The following is a 12,009-nucleotide window of genomic DNA, read 5'->3' on the forward strand; positions in this document are numbered from 1 at the left end:
GGGGTGTTACTTAGCCCGATTGGGTGGTAGTCTCAATGCTCAAGGGGGGCTGGGGGGCGGGAAGGCTGGGTGGCTCAGCAGTTTAGCACCTGCTTTTGGCCCAGGGCGGGATCCTTGAGTCTCGGGATCGAGTCCCAGATTGGGCTCCCTGCATGGAGCTTGCTTCTCCCTCTGCCTAGGTCTCTGCCCCTCTCTCTCTCTCTCTCTCATGAATAAATAAAAACCTTTAAAAAAAAAAAAAAAGGGAAGATAGCCAAAATCTGCCTGGATGAACAAAGAAATGAAACAGAGCCATGCCTTTGGTAAAGCTGAGGGGAAGCCTGCCATGGACTTCAGCTGACCTAGGACATGGGCCAGGTCTAGGATTGGCTGTGAACATTGCAGCAGAAAACCAGGCTCAAGAATATAGGGAGGACACAGGCAGCTAGTGACACACGCCTGGGGGATGGAGTCTGGCACCCACTGCTGTGAACAGGGGACAACCTCAGAAGACCAGCTACTGCTCCTGGAAGACAGCAAGGCTGGCGACAGAGAACTTAAGTAGAAGAAAAAAATCTGGGTTAGATTGAGGTTTTGTACTTGTCAACTAGATCAGGTCAAGAGCGTTCAATGGACATTTTTCAGTTAAAAGGCTTATTTTCATTTCTTAATATTATAGTCAGGATAGTTACAGAAATATTTATTTTACAATTAGCACTTAAAAAAAGTGATTTAGATTAAAAGCTCCAAGGTGTATTATTTCAGGTAGGTGTTATTGCTATCTATACCTTCACCCCCATTTATTAAGCAATTTCAAGTAACTTCTTGTTCATTAACTTACAATGAGATATAGAGCCCAACCATGATGAGACAGAATGTGTTCCAAGTTCAAGGGGACAGCATGGCTTCTCAGTGATGTCTCCTGTAGAGCCTCTGTGCTCACTGTACAATTAAGGTTTTCTTCTTACACATCTGAACATGACCTTTGGGATCCTCTGGCTGGCGTTGGTTTAGTCTCCTGATTCTAATGGCATGCTGCTTTGTGGCCTAGAAGGCTGATCCAAGCAAAGCTTGTCCCCCTCTTGCCAGCCTCGATAATGTATGTGTGAGGTTCAGGAGGGCCCACCAGTCTAAGGGTGGCACACGCTTGCCTAAACTGTCCTTAATCCTACGCAGAAAATGTTTCCATTCTGGGGATGGTGAGTCCTAGAAGGTCATGGCCAAGAAGCAGATGTCCTAAGTGGCTTCCCCTGGGGGAGCCATCTTGTCACTTGCTTTTTATCACATTTCTAATAGCTGCTCCATTTCCTCTAGGGCTGCTGTAAAATCATTTACTTGACTGTTACATAATGTCTGCTGTTCTAGGAACCGGGCCCTCTCTTCTTCTTTCATCTTCAACTTTACTTTTAAGGCCTGCATGGAAAGACATTCAAAAAGAACACCCACAAAACTTTGATTCACATGAAAGGCAACACCATTTCAGGAGATTATGCTTCTCTTCCCTTGAGAAAGACTACTTGAATGCCAACAGACGTGAGATTTTCTATCTTAGGTCTGTTCATCTGTGCCGGGTTTAGGAATGGTCTCTACTACAAACTCCTATGTCTAAACAGGACCCATGAAATTCTCTAGGATTCCGTGTCCTGTCCCATGATTCTTCCAAGCAATCGAAAGCAGTCTAGACTCAAGAATCCAGTTTCCTATTATAGGTTTCCTTGAGATATCAGGTTTCCAAAGCATAGCTTACTTACACACACACACACACACACACACACACACACACACACACACACACGCCCACCTCCTACTTTGAGCAATTTAGCGTTTTGCATATTGCCTCAAGCTCTGTAGAGGTGAGTCTTTGGAACAGAAAATCAGTAATCAACTGAAGTCTGGGAATTTAGTTAATAGTAATGCATCCATGTTGGTTTTTTAATTTTGACAAATAGACTACAATAGTGCATAATGTTAATATTAAGGGCACTGAACTCCATTATCTTTGTAATGCTCCCATAAATCTATTATTACAAAGTAGTTTATCAAAAAGAGATAAATTGGTTAAGAAAAAGTCCTCCAGAGACCCGCCCCCTGTGGCAGGAAATGGTTATCCTGCCTCAGGATGACGTCTGCCTCTCACCTGTAACTCCTCCATCTGCTTTTTGGCTGTTTCATTAAAAAGCTTCAGCTCATCTTGCAATGTTTCTAACAGCAACTAAGAGTAAAGTACAACACAGTAACAAATCTTTACAGATATGTGAAAACTTTCCTCATATAAACTAACCTAACCTCTTCATAAGAAACAAAATGTTAATTAGATGATCACCAACAACCCTTCTGTTCAGTCAAGCGTTCACTGAGCATCCCACACGTGCTGGGCTACTAGGCACCCCTGGAGTCCACAGGATGGACAGACCACCCCACGTGCATGTGCTCTAGTTATATAGGCAATGTGGGCAAAACAGCCATCGAAGATGTGACTGCTAGCCTGTGGGGTCAGAGGAAGGCTTCCATAGTTAGTCTATGATCCTAAGATGACAACTGACCTTTCTGGGGAAGAGGCCATAGAAGCTCAAAGACAATATCAAACAACTACCTTCCCACTTTGGGGAGCGAACCAAAGAGAAGCTGAATTTAATTCAGGCTGGATCTTTCCATCGTGCGGTTCTCAGTAAATGGGCAAGGGGAGAAATTTGGTAGAGAACCGAAAAGCCAGAAAGTTCTCTATACAGGTCCATCTTATCATGTGTCTTAACGTAGCATATTTTTAACTGAGACCCACTCATATCTGTAAGCACAAAGTCGCCTTCCAAGTAAAGTATGCTATTTTGAGTACACATCCACTGCTTTCTCCCACTATCATGGAAAACAAAGGCTGCTTCCTGGACTTTGCTGAGCATATGGCAGAGACCTTGGTTGGGCAGAGCCCCATGGTCACTTAGCCCTCCCCCACTCACACCCACACCCTCACCATAGAGTCTGTATGATCCGTGGTGGCTTCTCGCTGTGATGCTGAGGTCTCACTGCCTAAAACTGATGCAAATGACAAAGTCAGCCTTGCTTAGGGAACTGCACCTAAGACAAAAACTAAAAACCCCTCCAAAGACAAGAACAGGAATATTCATGAGGGAAACTTCTCAAAGAGTCTGGTCCCTGACTTTCTCCTAAGTTTTCACCTCGGCAGGGGCACCTACACCTTCCCTCAGAGCTTTATTTTACCTCCCTCCTCTCTAGCTTTGGATACGCTCAAAAGTTCATTCTGCTTTCTCTTTAGCTTAGCAGGAAATGTGTCCAAAGGAAATGTATAGGTTGGACTTTATGGGTTTGTTTATAATACAAACAGTTATTTTTATTTTTTAAAGTTTTTTTAAAGACTTATTTAATTTTAGAGAGGAGAGAGAGCACGTGTACATGTGGAGTGAGGTGAGGGGCAGAGGGAGGAGGAGAGGGAGAACCTTAAGCAGACTCCCTGCTAAACATGGAGCCTGACACGGGGCTTGACCCCAGGAGCCTGAGAGACAGTTCAATCCCACCAACCTGAGATCATGAGCTGAGCCAAATCAAGAGTCTGACGCTTAACCAAATGAACAACCCAGAAGCCCGACAAAAAACTTTTTAAAGGGATCCCTGGGTGGCGCAGCGGTTTGGCGCCTGCCTTTGGCCCAGGGCGCGATCCTGGAGACCCGGGATCAAATCCCACGTCAGGCTCCCGGTGCATGGAGCCTGCTTCTCCCTCTGCCTGTGTCTCTGCCTCTCTCTCTCTCTCTCTGTATGACTATCATAAATAAATAAATAAAATAAAAAAAAAAACTTTTTAAAGCTTTTGGGCTTAAAAAAGTTATTTTTGGTAAAATTAGTGCATATGCATTGTAAATTAAAATCATACAAAAATGTATATGGTGACTATAAAGAATATATCCTAAAATCACAGGTTAATCAGCAGCATTCGAAGTCAGTGTTTCTGAATTCAAAGAGGCCTGGGCCCCTTCCTAGATATTTTTAGGCTCCTCACCTCAGTCTGAAGCTCTTGTACAGTCTTTGGGCAATTACTTCTTCTACTCCTCTCTTTGCTACAAACTCTGCTCTCTAGGGACAGGGTCAAAACAGAAATCACATTTAACCATTATGAGTCTGCTGACAAACCATGTTTAGGAGCCCTTGAAACAGTATCATATCTGTCTTTTCCTATCTGGGAAAGTTAGTATTTGCTCTCTGCCTTGAAAGAAATAAAAGATTTCTGGTCTATTTGCAAGATGATACTTGGTGGCACCAAATGAATGGCATAAAGTGTTCAGACAGGAGATAATCCTCCCTCCACAATAACTGAAATTCTGTTGCTTAAAGTCAACATCACAAGGGAACAAAGAAAAGCTCCTCCAGGGGCCCCTGGCTGGCTCAGTCAGTAGAGCTTGTGACTCTTGATCTTGAGGTTGTGAGTTTGAGCCCCAGGTTGGGTGCAGAGATTACTTAAAAATAAATCTTAGGGGGCAGCCCCGGTGGCGCAGCCGTTTGGCGCCGCCTGCAGCCCGGGGTGTGATCCTGGAGACCCAGGATGGAGTCCCACGTGGGCTCCCTGCGTGGAGCCTGCTTCTCCCTCTGTCTGTGTCTCTGCCCCTCTCTCTGTGTGTGTCTATGAATGAATAAATAAAATCTTAAAAATCAATCAATCAATCTTAGGGGCGCCTGGGTGGCTCATTTGGTTAAGTGTCTGCCTTCGGCTGAGGTCATGATCCCACGGGCCCCACATCAGGCAGGCTCCCTGCTCAGTTGGTGAGTCTGCTTCTCCCTCTCCCCACTCCCTGCTCGTGCTCTTTTGCTCTCTCAGATAAATAAAATCTTTTAAAAATAGTAAAATAAAATCTTTAAAAGAACTAAAAGATCCTCCAAATCTTCAGGGCTGTGCTAAGCAACCCTTGCACTAAACGGGTCAGCTGATGGGATGCTGGAATCCTGAAACACCGTCCACAATCACCCCAGAAAATGGCAGGTGCACGGACTCCTCCAAAGGCAACTGTGTCCCATCTCTTACCTGGGTTGAGGCCCTTGCTCTCCAAAATTGCCAAACAGTTATCCTGAAACTTCTCCAGCAGCTCCACCTTTTGAGTCAGGTCTTTCAGTTCTCCCTAGTGAGGTGCCATGCAGACAATCAGGCTGGTCCTGCTCTGCACGGGTGGTCTTTCCCGCCCTTGCTCCTTGTACTGCCATGGCCCAAGCCTGGGGTCTTCTCTTCCTCCCTCCGGGCACCAGGCAATACAGTCTTCTTCCACCCACAGGGCCATCCCTCGGGATTCCACGCATTACCTAGTGCAGGGGTGACAAGAGGTCCGGCAGGTCTCTTACCTGAGTTTCAGTCAACTTCTGGTGTAGCTGCTTGTTGACGGCCTCTAAGAGCTGATTCTTATCCTTCAGCTCTTCCTCTGATTTCTGCTTACTCAGCGGTTTGTAGCTGTAATATAAGAAGAGGTGGAGGTGTTAAGAAAATGACTTGTGGGGTCATACACACAGGGGTTCAAATCTTGGCTTCATTATATAGTGGTACAGGATCCTCAGTAAGTCACATAACCTCTTTGAGGCTTTGTTGCCTCATTTCTAGAATTAGGATAATACATTGCATAATATCACTATTGTGAAAAATAAGAGAATACCTATATAATTCTTAGTACAGCTATTGACACATCATAGTAAATACTTAATAAATAATAGTCATTATCATCATCAATATTAAATCTTCTTTTCAGTGCCCTCAGAGTCTTTCTTGAATAGTACTTTATCTTCAGGACTTTTTTTTTTTTAAGATTTTATTTTTTAAGTCATCTTTACACCCAAAATGGGTCTTGAACTTTGAACCTGGAGATTAAAAGTTGCATGCTGAGGGTACCTGGGTGGCTCAGTTGGTAAAGTGCCTGACTCTTGATTTCAGCTCAGGGTCCTGAGATTGAGCCCCACTGGGGCTCCGCGCTCAGCGGGGAGTCTGCCTGAGATTCTTTCTCCCTCTGCTCCTCCCCCACGCTCTCTAAAATCAATCAATCAATCTTTTAAAAAAGAAAAAGAGTTGCATGCTTTACTGACTGAGCAAGCCAGGGCCCCTATCTTCAGATCTTTTAACACATGCCCAAATGATAGATTTGAGATTAGAACCTATTTCTATAAACTTTCCAGCTTGTATTATTTCTGTCCTCAGAACTACAGAACATCCAAGCTAGCCTCAAACAGAGATGGATCCTTCCCCAGGATTTCTGCCACCACCACAACCACCACCATCTCAGAGTCACTGACCACACACAGTGCCTCCTAGCCTGAAGGCTCACATTCTATTGATGGCCCCGAGCTGGGTTTGGTTTCCAATTAACAGTGGTCCTGGCATGGAGCCCAAAAAGCTCTTGTCTGGTTCTCAAGATGGGAGCATCACTGATCCTTGCCCTGACAGTGGGTCTCGAACCTGGCTGTGCCTCACCCCTGAAAATTCCACTCAGATTTCTTGGGGTGGCACCCAGACTGTAACACATGAAACAAACCCACGAGTGAGTGTGAGGCACAACCAGGATTGAGATCCACCACCTTAAAATGCTGGCCAACTCTCATTCACCTTGATGCTCACCTCTTTCTGATGTTCCTCCTGATGGCAGGGTCTGCAGCTTTGACCTGCCTAGAGAAGCAATTACAAAGAAATCAGGATGTTCACTAGTCTTACTGCAGTGATCATTTTGCCATAGATACAAATACCTAATCATTATGTTGTACATCTGAAACTAATATTATGTTTAAAAAAAACAACAAAGGGGGCGCCTGGGTGGCTCAGTGGTTGAGCATAGGCCTATGGCTCAGGGCATGATCCCGGAGTCACGCATCGGGCTCCCTGCAGGGAGCCTGCATCTCCCTCTGCCCATGTCTCCGCCTCCCTCTCTCTGTCTCTCATGAATAAATCAAATCTTTTTTTTTTTTTTAATCAAATCTTTAAAAAACAAAACAACAAAGAAATCAGACACTTGTAGCATTGTTGTTACGTGTGTTATGAACAAGGCAGAACAAAGAGCCTGGTCTTCTGAGGAAAAAAACAGGGATTATATACAATGCAAACAGCCTGAGAAGCTCTGAGGGCCTATGCCCTTTTGTCTCAGCCCAGGACTGTTGAAAAAGGCTTAATAGGGAATGGACTCCAAATCCTGACCCACCTCAACCACCCGACAGACCTGCTGCTCCTCACAATGGTGTGGCTATCTCTTGTCAACCTGGCTCACAAGGGAACTGAGTAGAGGGACACACAGACACACTAGCTTGGGCAGGACTACGCTCAGACTGGCAATCTAGGCTAACGGGCAGCCCCATCCACCCTGACCACCAAGTAGGGCTGGTGTTTGGCCTTAATACTGCCATTTGCACACTCAGAGCAAGAGGTGAGAGAAGAAAGTCCCTGTTATGTTGACCCTCGCTAGGCCTCTTCAGAACTGGTCAACACAGAGGGTTCTGACACACAACTGACTCGGGCTGCCCTGTGCTCTCAAGACTCCTATTTTCTAAACCTGACAATGAGCAATTTCTAACAAGATGTTCTCCTCGGATACCAACAATCTCTCACCCATTCTCTCGTCTTGGCTTGATTTTTGTAACATCATTTTCTGAACCTCCTGAATGAAATCTGGAAACATCCACTTCTTTGGATTTAACAGGTAAGAGGCTCTTAGAAGTGTCTGCAAAGGAAAACAAGCGGGTGAAATCTCAAGCATTGTGACCCAACCACTGCAACTAACCGTTCTGTTCCGGGTTGTCAGAACCCTGTACTTTCACGCTGGCCCATCTCAGTTTGTGAAGACTCATTCAGAAGAACACGGCTTCTAGCCTAATTGGAGATGGAAACCAAAATTCTTCAAAAATGATGGTGCAATATATTTGAGGATAGCCGAGAACTTGAGGATTCAGAAAACTGAATGGCGGGAAAGTGAATGTTGGTACAAGCAGAAAGCTAAATGGGAGGCAGCGTGGCTGTCAGCAGGGCAGCACCCAGCTGGAGTCCTTCTTCAGCAGCAGCGGAACCCACTGGAACCCACTGGAACCCACCCACCAGGCGAAGGTCCTCGCACTCTGGCACCAGGCACTCCACACGGTCTCCAAGGCTACACTCAAGCTGCTGCAAGGTTCTCTCTTTTTTTTTTAAAGATTTATTTATTTATGTATTTATTCATTCATGAATGAATGAATGAATGACAGAGAGAGAGAGAGGCAGAGACACAGGCAGAGGGAGAAGCAGGTTCCATGCAGGGAGCCCGACGTGGGACTCAACCCGGGTCTCCAAGATCACACCCCAGGCTGAAGGCAGCGCTAAACCGCTGAGCCACTGGGGCTGCCCACAGGTCCTCTTTTAACTGTTAAGTTATTTTGACTGGACAGTCTCCCTAAATATCTAAGAGATGTCTTTGTGTCCCCAGTGCCTCGCAGAGTATCTGGCAGAGTCACAGCGGTTCAGCACCCACTTGTTGAGTAAATGGAATGCTTCACAGCTCCCCGGGTTACTTCGCAGACCATTTCTAAATCATCTCCTCTAGTCTTCTTTCCTTGCCTTTTTTTTTCTTTCCCTTTTCCACGCTGATTGCCTTTACTTCCAGCCCTTTTATTTTGTTTGTTATTAAGTCCAGAGCTTCCCTATTGGCATTCTGTTTTGATCTTGCTAGGGTAACTGCCAGATAAGCTGAGAAATGGCCCTGCCAGGACACTCTTCTTCCCTAGTCCTTATGCCAGCCCTCCACCACACTGTCTTTCTATCATGTATATTCCATGGCAAATTCAAGTAACTTGTTCTGGAGTCATGTACCGCTCCTCCACTGCCCACCCCAAACCACTCCCATGGGTTTCCCAGTTATACGTTCACTTTGTTCATCCTTCAGCTTGGCCTAAACTAAGAGCTGGAATGATTAAATCAGATTGAAGAAATGCGGTACAAAGCATTGACTGGATCACAGGATCAGGAAATTTTGTATCTGTATTTGACACAGATTTTATTTTGATGACTTTAGCTACACAGCAGTTTGGAATAAATATGATTTCTCAGGCTAACAAATTGTTTTATAGGTACACTCACTGGGGACTTAAACCCTATTTTTCTGTTCTCTTACCCACAAAGCAATAATGGAAGGGTTCTTTTTGATGTTTCTGAAGTAAGCATGTTTTTATCTATTTATTTTTATTTTTTAAAGTAGGCCTCACATCCAACATAGGGCTTGAACTCACAACCCGGTGTTTAGGAGTCACGTGCTTTACCAAGTGAGCCAGCCAGGTGCCCCAAGGTCTCTGTCTGAAGTAAAAAATAATGTTGGGGGGAACACAGTTACCTCCTCTTTCAAGTATTAGTAAGTCATACACAGTAACACGGCTACCCCAAGGAGAAGGTGTTAACAATAAGTTGATTAAAATTACCTTTCTACATGGGATACCTGGGTGGCTCAGTGGTTGTGTGCCTGCCTTTGGCTCAGGTCATGATCCTGAGGTCCCGGGATGGAGTCCCACATTGGGCTCCCCATAGGGAGCCTGCTTCTCCCTCTGCCTATGTCTCTGCCTCTCTCTCTCTCTCTCTCTCTCTCTCTCATGAATAAATAAATAAAATCTTAAAAAAACATTACCCCTCTTCATTGACTGGAATCAGTTTTTTTTTTTTTTTTTGAATCAGTTCTAATAATCTGTACTTGCTAGAACCTAAGGACTTCATTATAGGAAAAACTTAGGATTTAACTAAGACTGTCTTCTTGAAATAAATGCTAAGGAGAAATGGATGGTTGGTCAAGGTCTACACTTTCTAACTTTCAATTCTTTTTACATATGTATGTTATATAGTCAAAAAAAAACCTGGGAGACAGCCTTAAAATATTAAACTACTGAGATTATATATGATCATAAAGCTGGGACAGAGAGAGAAAGCTGAGATAAAAACTTCTAACTTGGCTGGGGAGAGCCAATCATTCTCCACCCAAGGAAGGGCAATGCCTTCCAAGGCAAAGGGAGGGCAAGGGGCCTGGCCCCAGCTCCCATGCCAGATTACTATTTAGGTGTTTTTAGGCCAGGTAAGATTAAAAAACAAAACTATAAGCCTTTGGAGAAAAGCCTGTTCACTTCACAGATCAATCCAGCTACTGCACCAACCACCTGGGAAGAGTCCCCTGGGAAGGGGTCTTAAATAGCTCCTTCAAAAACTCCCACACAGGTTCTGATGTTTGTAGCTTATTTTGTGCTCTGCTCTCCAGATTAGGCAGCTCCATAACCGCAGAGCCTAGGAGATTACTTTCAACCACAAGCCCGGTAACACACAAAGCAAGATAGCAAAGCAATCAGATATTGCTTTTAATCCTATTTCTATTCCCAAGGTTGTGGAAAACTGTGGCTAAGCCTGGCCCCTCTCTCTCCCTTCACCCAACATTTTTTGATGTTTTGATATAGTTTACCTTATGAGAGACACGGTGCGAACCATAGTGCCTCCCTCTAAGAATGAGGCTTCTCAAATGACTCTCCTCCCTTCTCCCTGACAACAAACCCAGTCCCTCCTGATAGCCCAGATCTGAAAATAAAACGGGCAATTGTTTAAAAAGGGATTCCTAACTTGAGGAAATAATATTGTGGAACAATCAGCAACTTGAATCTAATTAGTGAATGCAGCACGATTAGGTTTGGGAGGACGAAAGAGGGAGGGCAGGTCTAAAATCCTACCACAGGGCCCTTCCCCAGCCCCCATCATAAACCTAGATAGATAGCCCGGTTCTAGGGGAGTCAGCAGGTTGTCAGAGCCTAGGGAATGCCCGGCCCCTGCCCGCGCCCCCCTTTCCCGGCCCCCGACCTGAGCCCTCGTACTCCCCAGCCTGACCGCCCCGGCCGGTCCGCAGGGCGGCGTGGGCACCCACCTGACGGCAGGCCGCCGCTCTGCACAGCGGGAGGCTGCAGGGTGTCTATGGTCTTAACCACGCTGGTCATCGTAACGAGGCGGCACGGCTGGGCCCTGGAAGGTGCAAGGTGAATGTTACCCTCTGGTGGGTCAGGGGGCCCGAGTAGGCGGAGGGCCCCCGGAGAGCGCGACCTGGCCTGGCTCGGCCCGGGGAAGAAGTCGGGAGAAAGAAAATTCTCCATTCCCGGTCCATCCCGCGCGCCCCCGCCATCCAGCCCCGTCCCTCGCCCCAGGAGAGCCGAACCCAGGTGCCTGCAGCTCCTGGCCGCTGCCCTCGTCGCCCTGGTTCAAAGGACGCTCCGCGGTAACTGCCGCACCAGCTACCCGGGCTGCCGCCGCGCTTTCAAATGGAAACTTCCGGTGATTGGGCGGGAGGGGACTCTGAGCGCGCCCCGTGGGCGGCCATGTTGTACGGCACGCGGTGCTGTGGGCCACGCCTTGAGGGGCTGCCATGCTGTACGGCAGAGCAGAGCCGAAACGAAAGCCCGGGCTTCTAGGCTGTGAGTGTCGGAGGCCCCAGGTCTGGGCGGGGAGGGGAGTGGTGCACCTTGTCGGCCTGATAGGAGCTATGAGCCAGAATATGAGTCATATTCTGGGCTTGAGACACACACGCAGTCACGTTTAGAGTCTATGTCACAATCCTCTTTATTTGGTCTGTGATTGTCAGGGATTTTGCATGATGCTTGATTGGCAAGAGCATAAGAATATTTAGATGGGCATGTGGAGAGGAGCAAGTGAGGTTTTAAAAGGGTCGAAATAGGGATGCCTGGGTGGCTCAGCGGTTTAGCGCCTGCCTTCGGCCCAGGGCCTGATCCGGGAGTCTGGGATCGAGTCCCACATCGGGCTCCCTGCGTGGAGTCTGCTTCTCCCTCTACCTCTCTCTATCTCTGTGTCTCTCATGAATGAATAAATAAAGTCTTAAAAAAAAAAAAAAGGGTCGAAATACCCGCCACACCTACCCGCAGTCCTGACTTTAAGGATGTATTTATTTGAGTTGGAGACAGAAAGCATATGAGCAGGGAGAAGGGGAGAGACGGAGGGAGAATCTCCAGCTCAGTCCTACATGAGCGCAGACCCCCAGGTGGGGCTTGATGCCACCACCCTGGGATCAT

The 12,009-nt window shown here is 46.5% G+C and overlaps 1 protein-coding gene across 1 annotated transcript; it reads right to left on the reverse strand.

The window, feature by feature from the left end:
- Window positions 1–214: 214 nt before the first annotated feature.
- On the reverse strand, window positions 215–11,350 carry KNSTRN (kinetochore localized astrin (SPAG5) binding protein). Its single transcript, XM_041731901.1, has 9 exons — window positions 11,142–11,350; window positions 10,857–10,951; window positions 7,553–7,664; window positions 6,575–6,622; window positions 5,317–5,422; window positions 5,006–5,099; window positions 2,948–3,009; window positions 2,117–2,191; window positions 215–1,392 (listed from the first exon to the last, which is right to left on the reverse strand). The coding sequence occupies exons 1-9, from the start codon at window positions 11,348–11,350 to the stop codon at window positions 1,261–1,263; spliced, it is 933 nt and encodes a 310-aa protein (XP_041587835.1). The 3' UTR covers window positions 215–1,260.
- Window positions 11,351–12,009: the final 659 nt, after the last annotated feature.

Source organism: Vulpes lagopus, chromosome 2, assembly GCF_018345385.1.
Source record: "Vulpes lagopus strain Blue_001 chromosome 2, ASM1834538v1, whole genome shotgun sequence".
NCBI lineage: Eukaryota > Metazoa > Chordata > Mammalia > Carnivora > Canidae > Vulpes > Vulpes lagopus.